Source organism: Eucyclogobius newberryi, unplaced genomic scaffold, assembly GCF_026437365.1.
Source record: "Eucyclogobius newberryi isolate DKJ021-1_F unplaced genomic scaffold, fEucNew1.0.hap1 SCAF_22, whole genome shotgun sequence".
NCBI lineage: Eukaryota > Metazoa > Chordata > Actinopteri > Gobiiformes > Gobiidae > Eucyclogobius > Eucyclogobius newberryi.
In genome coordinates, this window is record NW_027315857.1 from 11,317,329 (window position 1) to 11,333,336 (window position 16,008).

At 41.7% G+C, this 16,008-nt stretch overlaps 3 protein-coding genes across 3 annotated transcripts; 2 read left to right on the forward strand and 1 right to left on the reverse strand.

Annotated features, from left to right (window-relative positions):
* Positions 1–1,939: 1,939 nt before the first annotated feature.
* On the reverse strand, positions 1,940–4,657 carry ing2 (inhibitor of growth family, member 2). The gene is made up of 2 exons (XM_072458770.1): positions 4,363–4,657; positions 1,940–3,164 (listed from the first exon to the last, which is right to left on the reverse strand). Exons 1-2 carry the CDS (start codon positions 4,505–4,507, stop codon positions 2,461–2,463), a joined length of 849 nt encoding a protein of 282 aa, XP_072314871.1. The 5' UTR covers positions 4,508–4,657; the 3' UTR covers positions 1,940–2,460.
* Positions 4,658–5,839: 1,182 nt separating this feature from the next.
* On the forward strand, positions 5,840–10,935 carry cd68 (CD68 molecule). Its single transcript, XM_072458769.1, has 6 exons — positions 5,840–5,966; positions 7,348–7,940; positions 8,277–8,396; positions 8,525–8,594; positions 8,833–9,012; positions 9,961–10,935. Exons 1-6 carry the CDS (start codon positions 5,927–5,929, stop codon positions 10,098–10,100), a joined length of 1,143 nt encoding a protein of 380 aa, XP_072314870.1. The 5' UTR covers positions 5,840–5,926; the 3' UTR covers positions 10,101–10,935.
* Positions 10,936–11,521: 586 nt separating this feature from the next.
* Positions 11,522–14,473, forward strand: LOC140371814 (membrane-spanning 4-domains subfamily A member 4A-like). Its single transcript, XM_072459024.1, has 6 exons — positions 11,522–11,662; positions 12,324–12,442; positions 12,517–12,630; positions 13,029–13,082; positions 13,835–14,236; positions 14,341–14,473. The coding sequence occupies exons 1-5, from the start codon at positions 11,656–11,658 to the stop codon at positions 13,997–13,999; spliced, it is 459 nt and encodes a 152-aa protein (XP_072315125.1). The 5' UTR covers positions 11,522–11,655; the 3' UTR covers positions 14,000–14,236; positions 14,341–14,473.
* Positions 14,474–16,008: the final 1,535 nt, after the last annotated feature.

Genomic DNA, 16,008 nt, shown 5'->3' on the forward strand with positions numbered 1-16,008 from the left:
GCATAGGATATACCTTGAGAGACCTTTATTTTCTGCACCTCAGCAGCTCTTTTGCTAAACCTGCATCCCCCGTAGGCAGAGCTATGTTCTTCCCCACAGTTACAGCACTTCAGTTTTGCACCCACGTCACACTTCCCATACTCATGATCTCCTGCACATTTACCACACCTTTGCCTCCCTCTACAGACCGCTGCAATATGCCCAAAGCGCTGGCACTTAAAGCAACGCAGGGGCGGTGGAACATATGGCCTAACGTCATGGCACATGAACCCAATGAACACCTTACTAGGCAGGCACCTCCCTTCAAGTGTTACCATTACCGACAAGCTGTCACATCTTACCCCAAACCGGGTCACCTTCAAACGCCTAGCGTCCACCACCGTAACTCCCGTCAAATTCTCCTTAACTTCATCCACAGACGTCGCCGTAGGGACACCTACGATAACTCCTCTGACCGTGTTTCTTTCAGCATTAGACACAAGAATGTCCTTTCCACCCAGACGTTTAGTTCCAATCACCTTCCGTTGCTGAGCCGCGTCCTTGCACACGACCAGCAGCGAGCCATCTCTAAGGACACTCGCACTCTTGATCACTCCCACAGCTACAGTTAGGCTCTTTGACAATGCCACTGAATTCCACTCCTTAAAGGATGCACTATCCTGTGCAAGCTTTATGATCACCTTACAGTCTCTGCTCTCACCCCGGACATCAATAGCTTCAGCCTCATCCTGCTGCTCATTCCCAGAACCCTCGGACGAGCCAAGGGACCCCCCACGCCTCCGGGCACGTGCAGGCAGAAAAGGCTGCTCCTCCACGCCGTCCAGAACGTCCTCCATCCCCGATCCACTCCCCTCCGCCATCTCCCGTCTCTCCAGACCGGGTGTTGAGCAAGGTCTCCTCACAAGAAGTCATGCAAGTGTCCTCTTTGTCTCTGAAACAACAACAACTATTCTAGTCACAAAGACACATCATGACCTCATGGGCTTTGTAACACCAAAGCAATGGAAGGAGTACTTTTACGGACTACGACAGAGTCTGAGGACAAAGCACTGGAAGTCAAGGCACTGGAAGAAGAACTTTTAGGACTACCATAAAACAACAACAACAACAACAACAGGACTACGACAAAGTCTAAGGAATAAAGTCTGGCGGTAATGCAACACTCGGATGTCAACCGCCATAAAACAACAACAACAACAACATCTCTTCAAAGCTGGAAAAATTTCCAGAACATAGGTCAACACCACAGGCACATCCTTTTGTATTGTTTTTAAATACATTTATTTGGTCAAGTAATATTTATCTTAATGTAACAATTATCTCTATTTTAATCTAAGCTAAATGTGTGTGAGACTTTCAATTGAAATTTCAAAATCAGTGGCTATGAGAGCACGAGGATAGAAGCCTAAAGTCTGGATGTGTTGTTAAAATGAAAGCCACACTGGAAAACTGTAAATAATGTATATTCTGTGCCTTCTTATTCCACAAATATTTGATTATCTCATGTATATGTAATTAAATTTGAAATGTATTGGTAATTCAATATCAAACCTGTGAAATAATAGAATTTAGTAGAGGCCATGATATTGTTTCTAAATCATAAACCTATAATACTACATGAAAATATTGTACACTTGAGTCTATGCGGTGGCTAGTGATGACCCTGCAGGACACTCGAGTCCGTGGGATGTGGAGGAGGATGGTTTCCTCTCTATCCTGTCTCTAGACTCCACTGTCAGCTGTTTGAAGCCTTTGTGTGGGAGCCACACAAGGGCCCTGCTGGGCCTGAACCACAGCACTGCCCTGGTCACAGTCACTTACACCTCTGGGAGCATCAGCGCCACCTAGTGGAGATCTCGAGCTGATGACCTCAAGAGTCCAGCAGCAGTGAAGAGGGAAACTTAGCAGTCCATGTTTCATCCAACAGAGTCGAGCAAACTGCAATTGAATAATACTTTTAATGACTACAAAAAGAAATGTACACAATAGTTACAAATGAAATCAAAGTCCATAGACACGACATCCTATTCCAGTGTCAACTGAATTAAATATCAATTTATTGTAAACATATGTATGTGTTAGAGCTGTTGTCCGAGTCATATAGAGACGGCGGACACTCATTTTAAATATCTGAGATCTTCTGAGGTCTGTGATATAGAATGTGCTTTGTGAGGAAAATTAGGAATTACATTTATTATAAATCAAGAGTTGAAAATCATTCAATCATCATTCTTTGTCCAATCATGAATAAAGTCTTGAAAAAAACCAAATGGTTTCTAAACAAACAGCTTGGTGATCGTTGGATCAGATTCTTGTGCTGATGGAGCCTCAGTCCTGCCGGTGAAGATATGCAGTGTTCCCAGAGTGTCCTTGATTATTAAGCGCTGCTAGTAAAAGGAGCCGGATTGTGGTCTTGCAACAAGTTTACTACTGTCAACCAAATGTTCACAAGAGTGGTTACTACCTGGAGCGACGGTCTTTTCTGTTTTTGTCTAAGCTTTTGTCCATTGTCTTTTCATTGTCCCCTCTACATTTGGGGCAGTACCACTTGCCTTTGGGCTTGTACGTTAGCCCCACACATGAGAAATGAAACCATTCGATGGGACACTGGTCGTTATCACAGCCTATCATTTCTCCGTAGGACACCTGCTCACACAGACAGTAGGTGGGCTCATTGGGATCAATGGCGAAGTCGACCGGGGAAGTGTCACGCTCTTGTTTGGTCTTGCGCTTCTTCTTCTTGGCAGATTTGGACTTCTTCTCTCTGGGCGTAGGGAGGGGCAGCTCCTCCACGGTGTCGTCCACCAGAGAGCCATTGGCTGAGGGGTGGCTGGAGTCCCGGCTCTCGCTGTTCCTCTGCCTGCGCGGGCGGCGGGCCGAGCTGCGTTCAGGGGCCGGGGCCTCCTGGACACTGGAGCGTCTCTCTGCTGAAACCCTCTCCGCTTCATTGCTGGGCTCCTGCAGACACAGGGAGTGGGAGTCCATCTGGCGGGAGCGGTTCTCCACCAGCTCGGTCATCTGGGTCACCACATGAATCTTCTCGTCGCCCAGCTCCTGGCTGAGGATGAGGGCGCGCTGCAGTTGGATCTGCAGGCGTTTCCTCTGCGCCGCGTCCTGCTCCCCTTTGTACTTCTCAAAAACTTCATCCACCTCTTTCAACACCTCTGCAAAACAACACAGAAGTTTAATTAGCCTACAAAATTCATACGAAGCAAAGTCCTTACTAAATTAGGGGAATAATTTTACTTCATGCCTGGTGCAATCACTCACTGATTTTAACAGCGGTTTAAAAAAAAAATACTGTAATAAAATGTGCACTTGTTTTTTTTGTTTTGAGCGAGCCGCTGCAGGAAGTGACGTGTGTCAGCTGTTGGGGGCGTCAGTCTGGAGGTCCCTCTGGCAGAGGAGCTGTCCGGGGCGCTGCGCTTCTGTCGACCAGCGGCGGGCCACTAATACACGGGAAAGACGTTTGTTTTTCTGTCAAATACCCTAAACCTATGTTAAAAAGCCATTGTCGAGGACTGCACCGTGTTGTTTCGACTGTAGCTCGTAGCAATTCCGAACTCTCCCGGAGCGTAACGAGCACCAGCCTACAGTGGGATGCAGGAGGGTTTTGTTGTAATGATTGACACCGTTTAGCTGGACACAATGTTTGCTTGGATTGTTCTCGGATTCTCGGGCAGTTCCTGTAGTCCCAGGCTGAACGTAGGCGTTCGCAATTAGACACGAGCTCATTGACAGTGCATCAGCTCCAAAACCTCTCGACACGAGCCTGATCCGACAACATCCGAACACAACACGGGCCATTTTCTCCCGTTTAAAAGCTCGAATTCGACTGAAGCCACTCGTTTCCCCATCAGCAGTTGCACACAGGCCAACGTTACGCACGGCTTTACACGGTTTTAGAGAAGTTAAAGGGAGGCGTTCGGGCTGCCACCGTCGCGTTGCATTGTGAGCTTTCGAAAAGGCGTTTCGTAGTCACTGGAAAAAACATAACGCGAGACGGTGTGTGTCATTGTGAGGCAAAGTATAATTTGTGTGTGTGAGAAACTCCATTTTGGCACGAGCGTAACGATTAGTGCGCGACAATACACCGTGTGCAATGCGAGGCGCGCGGTTAAGGACCCATTTTTTTGGCACGAGACGTAAACACAGAACGGGGCTTTCGGACGGTCACAGTTGTTCCGCGTCTCACTTGGAGGCTGCGAAAGAGACACTGGGTTTGAGTATAAAAAACAAAACAAAATGGGAACACAAGTGTCGGCGGCTGCTCCAAAACACACCCCGGCCGGAGACGTACGCCCGTGGTCCACACTCACGAGCCCCGCGAGCAACAACAAAGTCACAACACGAGCACGTTACCTTGGTACTTCGCGTCGATTTCGCGAAGCAGTGAAACATTTCTTTGTATGTCCAAAGGCAGGGACTCCACACATTCCAGATAATCCTCCACATAGTTGACCAGTTGTTGCGACTTGTCGGCGTTTTGAAACTGGTGGCCTAGCATGGTGCCGACGATACATAGAGCTACTCGAAACAAGAGCCGCGAAAAGGTGAAAAAAAGAAGCTGCAGAATGAAATGCTTGGCGACTTTGCAGCTTGTAGGGCAGTTCCAGGCAGCAGTTCACTTCAAACAAAACTCGGGCTACTGCGCATGCGGGAGTATTTCCCTTTTATGGAAGTGCACAGTTTCCTCTTCTGTGACATCACTGGAGGCGTGCCGGTGGCGCGCGGGGGGCTGTTGATTGGGCGGAGCGCGGACGCCGGGGGAGGGGCTCCGCGTGGTTTTCCCGGGAAAACAAGACGATTGAAGACGTCGTCGAGTCGAGTGAAATAAACTCTCAGAGCAAGTTTAGAGCCTCAAGTGTAAAACTTTGTCAGATATTCACACAAGTCAAACAAATGGAAGACACGAGGTGGCATCATGAATCCTACATTCAAGCACCTTAAAAAACAACAACATTGGAATTCCTCTCAATCGCTCTGTAGTATTTATTGTGTAGGCTTTCCGTAGGGAAATTGGGATTGGGGTATTTGTATGTTATAACATGAAGGTCTTGATGTAGATCCTTGCTTTCATTTTCTTCTTCCAAACTGGCTGAGCTTGATTCAGGCTCAGTGGTGACAGTAAACAGTAACGAAATAAATGTTGCAATGAAGCACTAGATGGGAGTGTTGACCTAGTTGTAGGTTATACGATTAGTGCGTTCACAACATGGATCTATTATATTATCGTTTCACACCCTATAATCCTGCTTGATATTGCTGTTGAGAAATTATGACTTTATTATTTAATTAGCTTAAATAAATATTCCAACCACGAATGTAAAGATGTTCAAGTAGTCTAATGTTTGATTTGACTGCTTTTTAGTATAATAAAATACTTTAAAGCTAACTGTCGGTGGCACCCTGTTAAGTCAGTGTATTATATTACTTTTTACATGGTGAGCCACTTTCTATGTTTCTTTATTATTTTATGATGCTGTTGTGCGTTTACTTTCACAGACTTTTCATAGCTTTCATTGCCACATTTTGCGTTTGGTTTCGTTTCTTACGTTCTGCGTCACAGTCTGTCAAGTTCAACACACACATCCGCATTATTGTCTGACACTGACATTTTTTTTTTTTTATTGCACGGTTTTCCATTGTCTTTTCGTCCAATCGACACGGTACTCACTCCAGAATTATAACGTGTAAAAACGTGATACTTTGCTTCACATTGCAGTGTGTTTTTGTTTACCTGTGCGTCGTAGTATTCAACATGGTTTTGTTTTGAAGGGCAGAGCGGGTGGTTTCCGGTGCGCTTGTCGAGCTTGTTGCGTTCTAGACTTATAGGTGAGGTGTCTCGCGTTCAGACGCAGTTGAAGCGGTCCTCAGTGCGCTGCAGAGTTCTGTTCACCTGTGTTCATTTTGCACCTGCGCCAATATGAAGACCACCGCCGTCTTACTTGTCCTGGCCTTCTCCGGTAAGAAACTAAATATGACAAAAACAGCATTAAATCTTTTTAAATTTGGCACCAATTGTAACCAAGCGTTATTTTCTCAACAACAACAGAAGAAGGGGGAAAAAGCAACTGTATAATTTATGCATGGACTCCCAACTATTCAGATAGAAAAACAGTAATACAAATATTAAAAAGCCTTAACAAACAACTTATTCTGCCTGTGTACATTTGTTATTTGAAGATTTTAAGATCACAGTAACTTCCTGGTTTGGAGCAGAAACATTTCCGCACTCTTTCAAAAGAGTCACATGTCTTTTTCTAATGTCTCTTATGTTTTGTTTAGAGCACTATAATATCCTCTGTTATTACTACAGAGTGAAACATTTTAGTCACAGCTTATTGTGAACTTGTAAGCAACGATTATAGGTCATTATGTTTGGCTATTTGCAGAGAATCTTAGATTATCTTACTTTATTTAGGTCTGTTTATTTATTCAATCATTGATTTTTAATATTTTTTATTTTTTTGTCAAGTACTGTAAACATTTCACTAACCACCTGGGTAGACTTCAATGTTGGCGCAAGTTGACAGCATAATAAAACTGAAATAGATAAGAAGTGAAGTCAACAACAGTTCAGATTAGAGTCGGCAAGTTACTGTGGCTTCTAAGCCTGGACAATGAGCACAAAGAGCAAGTTTATAATGCAAACATTTTTTTTTATTTTAACCTAGGATTATCTCTTTTGTGTATCTATTCCACAGACCTATCTGACCTGCACTAGTCAGACAACATCAGAGTCATGTGTTTGAGTGGCAGGTTCACCTGGTTTTCCTTCTTTATTTTGCTGATGAAGTCACGTGTTACAAAAATATATTCGTAACAATCAGTAATTAACAGTAATATAATTTCCTGATACTAAAGAGAAGCCAAAACCAGCATTTGATTGCCAAATGCTTGGACACAATGCATTTAAGATGATAAGGTGATTTTTTTTTAGCAGAGGTCAGTTAAATGGAACAAATTAAAGGTCTGTATTGTTCATTTTCATGAAATCCTTTCTCAAAGCAATTTTTACTTTGTTTTTGGAAAGACAAAAAAAAAATCAAGACTTATCAATATCATCCAGCCCTAGCTCTAAACTATTTAGCAGTTTTTTACACACATTTTTCTTATTTTCAGAGGAAATAATTTGATTTTAATTGTTTTAACCTTTTAACTTGCTTTTTTGTTTTGATTTTGATTTATTGTGCCACATAGAGGAAATGTGTCTTTTTATTTACATTCACAAACTCATTTTGCGGAGATAGACACATTTTGTGACAAAAAAAAATCATCCCATATATGGTTGTTGAAACAAAAATAATTACGTTATGTTAAATTTAAGTCTTTTTTTTATTACAGCACTGGAGTTGGCAGCCCCTAAACCTTCTGGTACCATGGTTCCAGCTCAACATACCGACTCCACTAACACCCCCACTGCCATACCCACCACCACTGCCAATCACACCACCAAACCCACCACCAAACCCACCACCACCACCAAACCCACCACCACCACCAAACCCACCACCACCACCAAACCCACCACCACTGCCAATCACACCACCACTGCCAATCACACCACCAAACACACCACCACCGCCAAACCCACCACCACCGCCAAACCCACCACCACCACCAAACCCACCACCACCACCAAACCCACCACCACTGCCAATCACACCACCACTGCCAATCACACCACCACTGCCAATCACACCACCAAACACACCACCACCGCCAAACCCACCACCACCACCAAACCCACCACCACTGCCAAACCCACCACCACTCCCAAACCCACCACCACCACTCCCAAACCCACCCCCACCCCAACCCCAACCCAGCCCCCACAGAAGACCAACAGCACAGTGGGTAACTACACCTTGGACAATGGCAAGCATCGCTGCCTCATGGCTCAGATGGAGCTGAGGATCCGACTGGTTTCTTCAAAGGCAAGTTACCCCACACTCGGCTTTGCACTTTATTAAAATGTTTTATTTCCTTCCTGATAAGAACAGTGAAGGTCCAAGTGTAACATTATCAATTGCCTTGATTTTGTACTTTACAGTCCTGAGTCCTTTAAGTTATTAATTGTAACTGCCCCAAGCCAGTATAAATAGGTTACATTAGTATAGAAGAAGAGGTAATGTTAAAGATGATTAAATATAACCCAGGAGTAATATGCACACCACTGAAGGCATAATAGCAGATGTTTTTGTGGATCTCCTGGAAGAAAAAGATCTGTTTATAAAAAAAGTCTTTCTCTTTTCTCGCTCTCTCTCTCATAGGCCAATGGGACGTTCCTCCTGCGCCCAAACAAAACCAGCACCGCAGGGAACTGTAATGACAACCATGCCATGCTAGTGCTGCTTTCTACAGAATTAAATATGACATTGTCCTTCGCAAAGGTAAGGTAACATATCCATTGCCATAATGAGCAATGGATATGTATATTAGTAGCCAATAATAATAATAACTGTATAATAATTACTATACTGACATTACATTACAATGCCTGTTTTCTCCCAAACTTTAGAATGGCACCACGAAGGAATTCTTTGTGGATATGTTGACTTTCAATCTGACCTACAACTTTAACCAGAAAAGTAAGCTACGTTTTCATTGTGAACTTAAGATATTAAAAGTCTTCTAAATGTTTGGTTCCATTCCTACTTCCTTGTTTGCGGGAGTTATGTATTTCATTGTTACTGTAAAGCTTATATCATGTGATGCCGGTAAGAGGCCTGCCTAAAAGCTATGCTGTAGAACTAGTTTGTCTCCATAACTGAGGATTTTGTTTTCTTGCATGGGTCTGTTCAATTCCTTTGTTTGCTGTCACCACAGAAGATGCGATTGATACCTACACAGCGTTCAACCAGTCCATTCACATCTTTGAGACCAAACTCGGACAGTCCTACTCGTGCAGTAAGGAGTCGCTTTTCATGGGAAACGGCCTCTACCTGGACGTCGCTCATGATCGTATGCAGGCTTTCAACTTCACCAACAAGATGGATTTTGGCCCAAGTAAGTTCACAAGCTCATGTCCGATGAGCATGAGTATTAAACAGAAGCGTTGGGTCTAGATTAAGGGAGAAATTGTATGGTTTTACACGTGACATCACATGACTGGATGACAAAGCTTTTTTTTGAGGAAGTGAAATCAGACATGACGGAAATAAATTTAGTTTCTTTTACACATTTTTCTGTATATTCATTTATCATTTTATTTATTCAAATCTTCTTGTCTGCTTCTCTCCATGGATATATTATTTTCCCCGGAATGTTCCACAGTATGGCATTAAAGGTGACATATTGCTTTTTTCAGGTGTTCAGTAATAAACTACAATGTGGGTTTATCATTATTTTACATTTTGTTCATTGAAAACCACAATATTGATCTAAAACTAATTAAAACAGAAATGGGTCCGTTGACCTCCTGTTAAAATATGCAGCTCTGATAAGCCCCGCCTTTTCATAGTGACATTTCCCCAGAGCAAGCAGCAGATTTTATTTACATGTTTTTATTGTTGAAAATTAACTCTGGGCCATTTTTGAACCCGAGATGTATGACCCAAGTTTGAAGTTTGTGAATATCGCAATTAAGTACTGAGATGTGGGCGGGGATAGGGGGCACATATACAAATGAATTTTACATAATATGTCCCCTATAAACTTGACTAGTCTATCTTGCAGATATTCAATAATAGATGTTATTTTTTTGCTCACCTGGCCTTTGTGTCACCTTCTTATATACATGGGGAGACGTCTAATTCCCTTCTGTGGAACATTCCAGACAAAGCAATAACATCTCCATGGAGACAAGCAGGTTACATAGTGCACATTTAAAGCTGTTTAAGCTGTTGTGTGGTGAAACATCCCGTAAATCAACATTTAAATTTTTTCATTTATCACTGTGGGTGTGTGTATATTTGCTTATTAGGAAAAATAACATCTGTTTTGTGTGTTTTCTAGCGGCCCCTTGCCCAGCTGACAAAAACGACTACCGCGTGGCTATCGCTGTGGGAATTACGCTGCTGGTGCTGGTCGTGGTCGTGCTCGTGGCTTACCTTTTGGCACGAAAGAAGAGAAATAACGGGTACCAGTCCCTGTAAGAGGGGTCAACGGAGGTCACGTAAACACATGGCCTGTGAGACTGTTACCTCTCGGGGAAAGTGCACTTCAAAACCTCTCTGTATGATGGATATAATAATGGGAGGTGGAATAACTCGTAATGTTTCTTTATGGTCATGCTTCATGTTATTACAAGGGAACAATGCAAACTAAATGCAAAGGGATATGTCTTTGAACTGTAATCATTTGAGGATGTAAAAGGAAAGGAATTTGATTTTTTTTATTTAATTGTACTATTTTGGTTCATTCTCATATTGACATTGTGCTTCAACTCACTCTAGTTTTTCATTAATCAATTAGACATTTTAATTTCAAAAGAAGGAATTGGTTTCAAAGATACAAAACATTTTGCACTGATTTTGTTACTATCAAACTGACTTTAAACTGTGCTTATGTCAGTGTACATATAAATGTAGACAGTAGAGCATTTTTACAATGATACTTGTGGCTTGCACTCGAAACTTTTATACTGACAATGATAATATATTTTCATAATATAACACTTTACATTGGAACCCAAAACCAAGTGCTACAGAGTAAAAACAGCAAAACATTACAATATTAGCAATACACCACTGACAATACACACCTCTGACATCACACAACTCTTAACAATACACACCTCTGACAAATATTTGTTATTGGATTTATATTTCCCAGGATGTTCAGCAGCTTAAGTATTAAAACATGAGATATACAGCTCATTTATGTCCAGGAGGTGTCACCAGAACATACAATATTCATATTGGATTGTGTTGGGCTGAATGGAGCATTATCTTCGCTTGTGTGCCAATAAACTGATTTCCCAATGTTTAAGGTGTTTGGTTTTTATGAAATATTCCATTGAAGCTGCTGCTGCACAACAATCAGAACTATTTGTCAGCTATAGATCGCGCTGATATTTTGTCAGTAAAACCATCACTCAAATGTATAAAAAAAAAAAACATTACAATATAGCACCGCCATGAAACGTATCTCTTAATTTTGCTCTTTCTATAAAATTCTTGCCTCCGTTTAAAAGGTTCTGGTGATGTTATAGTGTGTTCCTGGAACGTTCCACACTATGGCATTAAACATACAGTGTCTAGCTTACATTCATTCAATTAAACGAGTGTATGAGAGCACGCTTGCCTCTCCACAGATCTGACTGGTAACATGGCCTAGTGATGTCATCTGTTTGTCTCAATGGAGATAAGTATAAGCTTAATGCCATTCTGCGGAACGTTCTAGGTCAGGAAAAGATGTAATATCCAAGGTGCCGTACACCCTCCACCAGGAATGTTACGTCGTGATCCTTTAAATCAGAGCTCAACTGTAATAGAGTGTAATGAAAGCCAGTAAGGGTTAATAAGATGTTAGTGGTGGGTTGGGGGAGTGAGAGGCCTGACTGGGACTGGGGCTGGACTTGGGTTGCGCACAAGGACAAGCATCAGAAAGTTGTGAACGTGTTGCTCAACTGGATGGGATTGGGGCTTGAAATCACCAACTTTTGAGACACCGACTGAGTGACGCACAAGGCACAAGGCACAAGGCACCATGACAGGTAAACTCTAGTTCATCTACGCTGCATGAAGAATGTTTGTGGAGCCGACTGCGCATGACCACATGTGGAGGTGATGAAATCCAGATGTACAGGCTCTTTTCATGCAAATGGATGTTTTAGTTTGAATGTTTTTAAGTCTTGCATCTGGATTTCAAGAATGAGTTATTTTCAGGTTTTCCCCAACTCTATCTTATAGTTCTTATTACCTGTTTTGCACTGATGTTTATTTATTACATCTGCTTTAAACTTAAATGGACTTATAGCCTATTCTGTCTAAATGTTTAACACATTCGGAAATCTGTTTTGAACTTTTAATGGTCAAGATATTCAAGATATTCCTTTATTGTCCACACATGGACTCTTATAACTCTTATAAACAAAAACTCCTATAGACAGAACCCCTAATTTCTTAATAAGGAATGGAGGGGGGAAAAAATGTCAAGTTATAATTACTACTCAATAGTGCCTGCAGTATTGTTCCTTACATTTACCCAAAAATTTTAATCCTGCACCCCTCTTTGTATGATAAATAAATGCATGTATGTGTACTGAAGTTAAACATGTATGTACTGATTTTTTCCCCCACAACTAATCTACCTGGTCGAGCTTCATGGAAACGTCAAAACATAAACGTAATGGTGAGTTTACGATGTGTTTTTAGAGGCTGCAGTTGTGGATGCAGAGCCTGGATTGTCGGACAGTCCTCTGGTGTTGGTGTCCTTCCAGAAGAATGCACAGAGGAGGCTCAAATTTCTGGAGGGAGAGCCTAAAGCCCTGGGGGTGATCAACCCATATATCATGTTGTCTACTTTTCTGTCCATCATATTAACGTTGAAGTCTCTACCGATATCCAGATCACCCAAATATGCCTGAGCGTCTTCCAGAGCAGTTGTATGGCATCGTTTATTACCGGTGACAATGAGGAAAAAACCTGGCTTGCTGGGTTTTTCATAATTTCATCCGTTTTGGTAATCAATCGCCTATTGACTGTTCTGTTTACTTGAGTAACTTGAGGAACTCTGTACTTTTCAAGCACCATATTATTACTCCCACTTGTGTAATAGTGTAACAGTACTTTAAACTTTTATTTATGTTTTGGTTTATGTTGAAAGGGTTAGAAAATGTATGTTAATTGCACCGCAGATTCAAATATGATATCGTTGTGGTCTATTCTATGTGAATATTTGGATTGTAATTTCCCCAAATAATAATTTTATCTTACTTGGGTAATTTTAGTGTCACTATACTCTGAGTGTCTACTTGAGTAATATTATTTTAAAGTAATGTTACTCTTATTTGAGTGCATTGTTAGCTATCCTACCCACCTCTGAGTAGTTTTATTCTGAATTATGTCTTCACTTTGCAGATTTTCATTGCAGGAAGTGTGGCTATAGCATCCAAAAACCTGCACCTACCCACGGTATGTTAAACAACGCCTGCTCTCCCCAGTACATTATCAAATGACACCAGAATAAACTCTAACCAGATCATCAATATTGGAATAACACCATCAAAACTGTGTCACATTTTCCAACAGAATTCCCTCCAGACTTCTCTCCATTTGATTTTGTGGTTCTCCATATATTTTCCCATTCTTCATCTATCAAAATAAAATCACTCTCTATATCCCATTATTTTTTATGTAATAAGTAGAGTAGTTGTCCCGATTAACAATGCGTTGATATTATTTAGATATTAGATCAATAAAATAAATAAACTGAATTAAGTAGTTTTAAACAGCAATTCTCTGTGTATTTGTAGAAAGAGTGTAGAAAAAATGAGTCAATCACGCTTTGGAATAATTGGGACTGGTGATATACTCTGTACTCAATGTGATGTAACTAATGTAACTAATTGTAAAGTACATGCTAAAATTACACTCAATTACATGTCCAAGTATATACAAGTCAAAATCTACCCAACAAATACTGTAAAGTGAGATATTCTTGCTAACATATGAATGGAAACATTACAACACAGTAATACAAACACACATATTCTAAATAGTGTTGTTAAAGGAAAGTGTTAGAGCTCTAAAATGTGGTTTAGGATGGTTTGAGCCACAGAATATACATCTGCCATCTCAGTTTTACACTGAAGGTCTTGTATGGTATTACGCTTAAAACAGCTTGTTTACACTGACAATAATAAAGTGTTCTGCTTTGATTTCAGCTTAAGGCCTGTGTGGGAATGGAGATTGTAGCCTCTGTAGCGTCGTTCTTCTGCCTCACCCTCCTCATGGCAATGGAATGGAGTGACTGCTTTCAAGCTGAGTATGAAAACTCCACATATTATGAAGCAGCTGGACACTGCAGACAAATTGAGGCAAGTATTTAGTCATTAGATATTTTACAACAAAAATAAAATCCAAACCTGATGGCAAAAATGAAAAGTTGCACCTGCAAATTAAAAGTTATTGTCTGATGACTAGCTGTGTCTGATCACTCACAGATTTCCCATTATCATTTCTTGACTGAGTTAATGGTCATCCAGGTGACTCTGTTGTCAATCTCTGTCACTCTGGCGGTCTATGCCTGCAAGGTGGTCAACTGCTGCTCTTCAGCTCCAAAAGTGGTAAATAAATACAAACACACACACCAAAAAGCATTGTACGACTAAATACAATTTTTCAACTCATTACATTTTAGTTTACATCACAATATATTTGTTGTTTTCAGCCAGTGATAACGATACAAGCCCCTCAGCCAGCCCCACAGTGAAGAGGACGGACGATCACCAACATTACCAATGCAGTGTTTGACTATGTGTAGCAAAATGAATGTTACATTTATGTAGTATGTGGAGCTCTCAATAAACTGTGTAAATTATGTTATTGAAATAATTTTCTGTTCTGTAATAAACTGCAAGCTTTCTTGTGGATGCAAACCCTGTCAATCAGATTGTCAGACAGTCCTCTGGAGTCTGTATCCTTCAAGAGGTACAAGCCGAGGAAGCTCAAGTTTCTGGAATCCTGCGGGTTATACCCTGTATCTTTCTTTCCACTGTTAATTTATTGAAAATGTTATGTCCCCGGCAATTTCCAGATCCCACAAATATGCATGATCATCTTCCACACAAGCGATGTAGCCATCATGCATTGCAATGACCGAAACAGAGACAGTCACACCATACTTGGTTTCATTGCTTTTTGTGAGTAACTCTACAGAGCTGTGTACTTCCTCCCCTGCTCTTCTCCCCGTACATAAACTGCTGCACGTCCAGCCACAATGTAAACCTGATCAAGTTAGCTAACGACACCACCCTCATCAGGCTCATCTCAGATGGGGATGAGTCTGTCTACAGGAGGGAGGTGGACCGGCTGGTGTCCTGGTGCAGCGGTAACAACCTGGAGTTCAACGCCCAGAAAACAGTGGAGATGATCATGGACTTCAGGAAAGTCACAGCCCCCTATCACCACTATGGACTCCCTCTGTTTCCACCATCAGCTCCCTCATCAAGAGGCCCCAGCAGAGGATGTACTTTCTGTAACAGCTGAGGAAAGCCAAGCTGCCAGCGCAGATGATGGTGCAGTTCCTACACGTCCATCATTGAGTCCATCCTCACCTCCTCCATCACGTGTGGTACACAATGCGCTGTAAGAGACTACAGCGCATTGTGCGCTCTGCTGAGGTGATTGGCTGCAGACTTCCATCTCTGCAGGATCTGTACGTCTCCAGGACTCTGGGACGCACAGGCCGGATCACAACCGACCCTTCTCACCCAGGATATGGACTATTTGAGCCACTCCCCTCAGACAGGAGGCCACTCCCCTCAGGCAGGAGGCCACTCCCCTCAGTCAGGAGGCTACGGCCCATCCGGACCAGAATCTCCCGCCACAACAGTTTCTTTCCCTCTGCCGTTGGACTCATGAAGACTTCATAGCGCCTTAATAACACCAGTTTTGCACCATTGTTCTGATCCTGTTGTACATATATTTGAATCGATTTTTATTTTGCATGCCCTTTTTATTTGAACATTTAGCATTTCTATTCTAGACAGTCTTACTTTTTAATATTATACTATTAATAATAATAACTTTGATGTTGTACCTTGGTGCCGAATCAAGTTCCTAGTTTGTGAATTGTTCACCCACAATGGCAATAAAACAAATTTGCGCAAGCACACACAATTTACTACAATGTCATAGAAATGTGCTCAGTGCCAACTGCGTCTTTACTTTGACAGCTGATAATATTCTCTACCGTATTATTACACCATCAGCACATTATTTTGCACTATATACTGTATGTATGTTTACACACTAAATTATTTTAGGGGAAATTAAACTTGTGGTTTAGAATTGCATTAGTTCAGTGGTTCACAAAATGTTTCAGTTGCGATTCCCA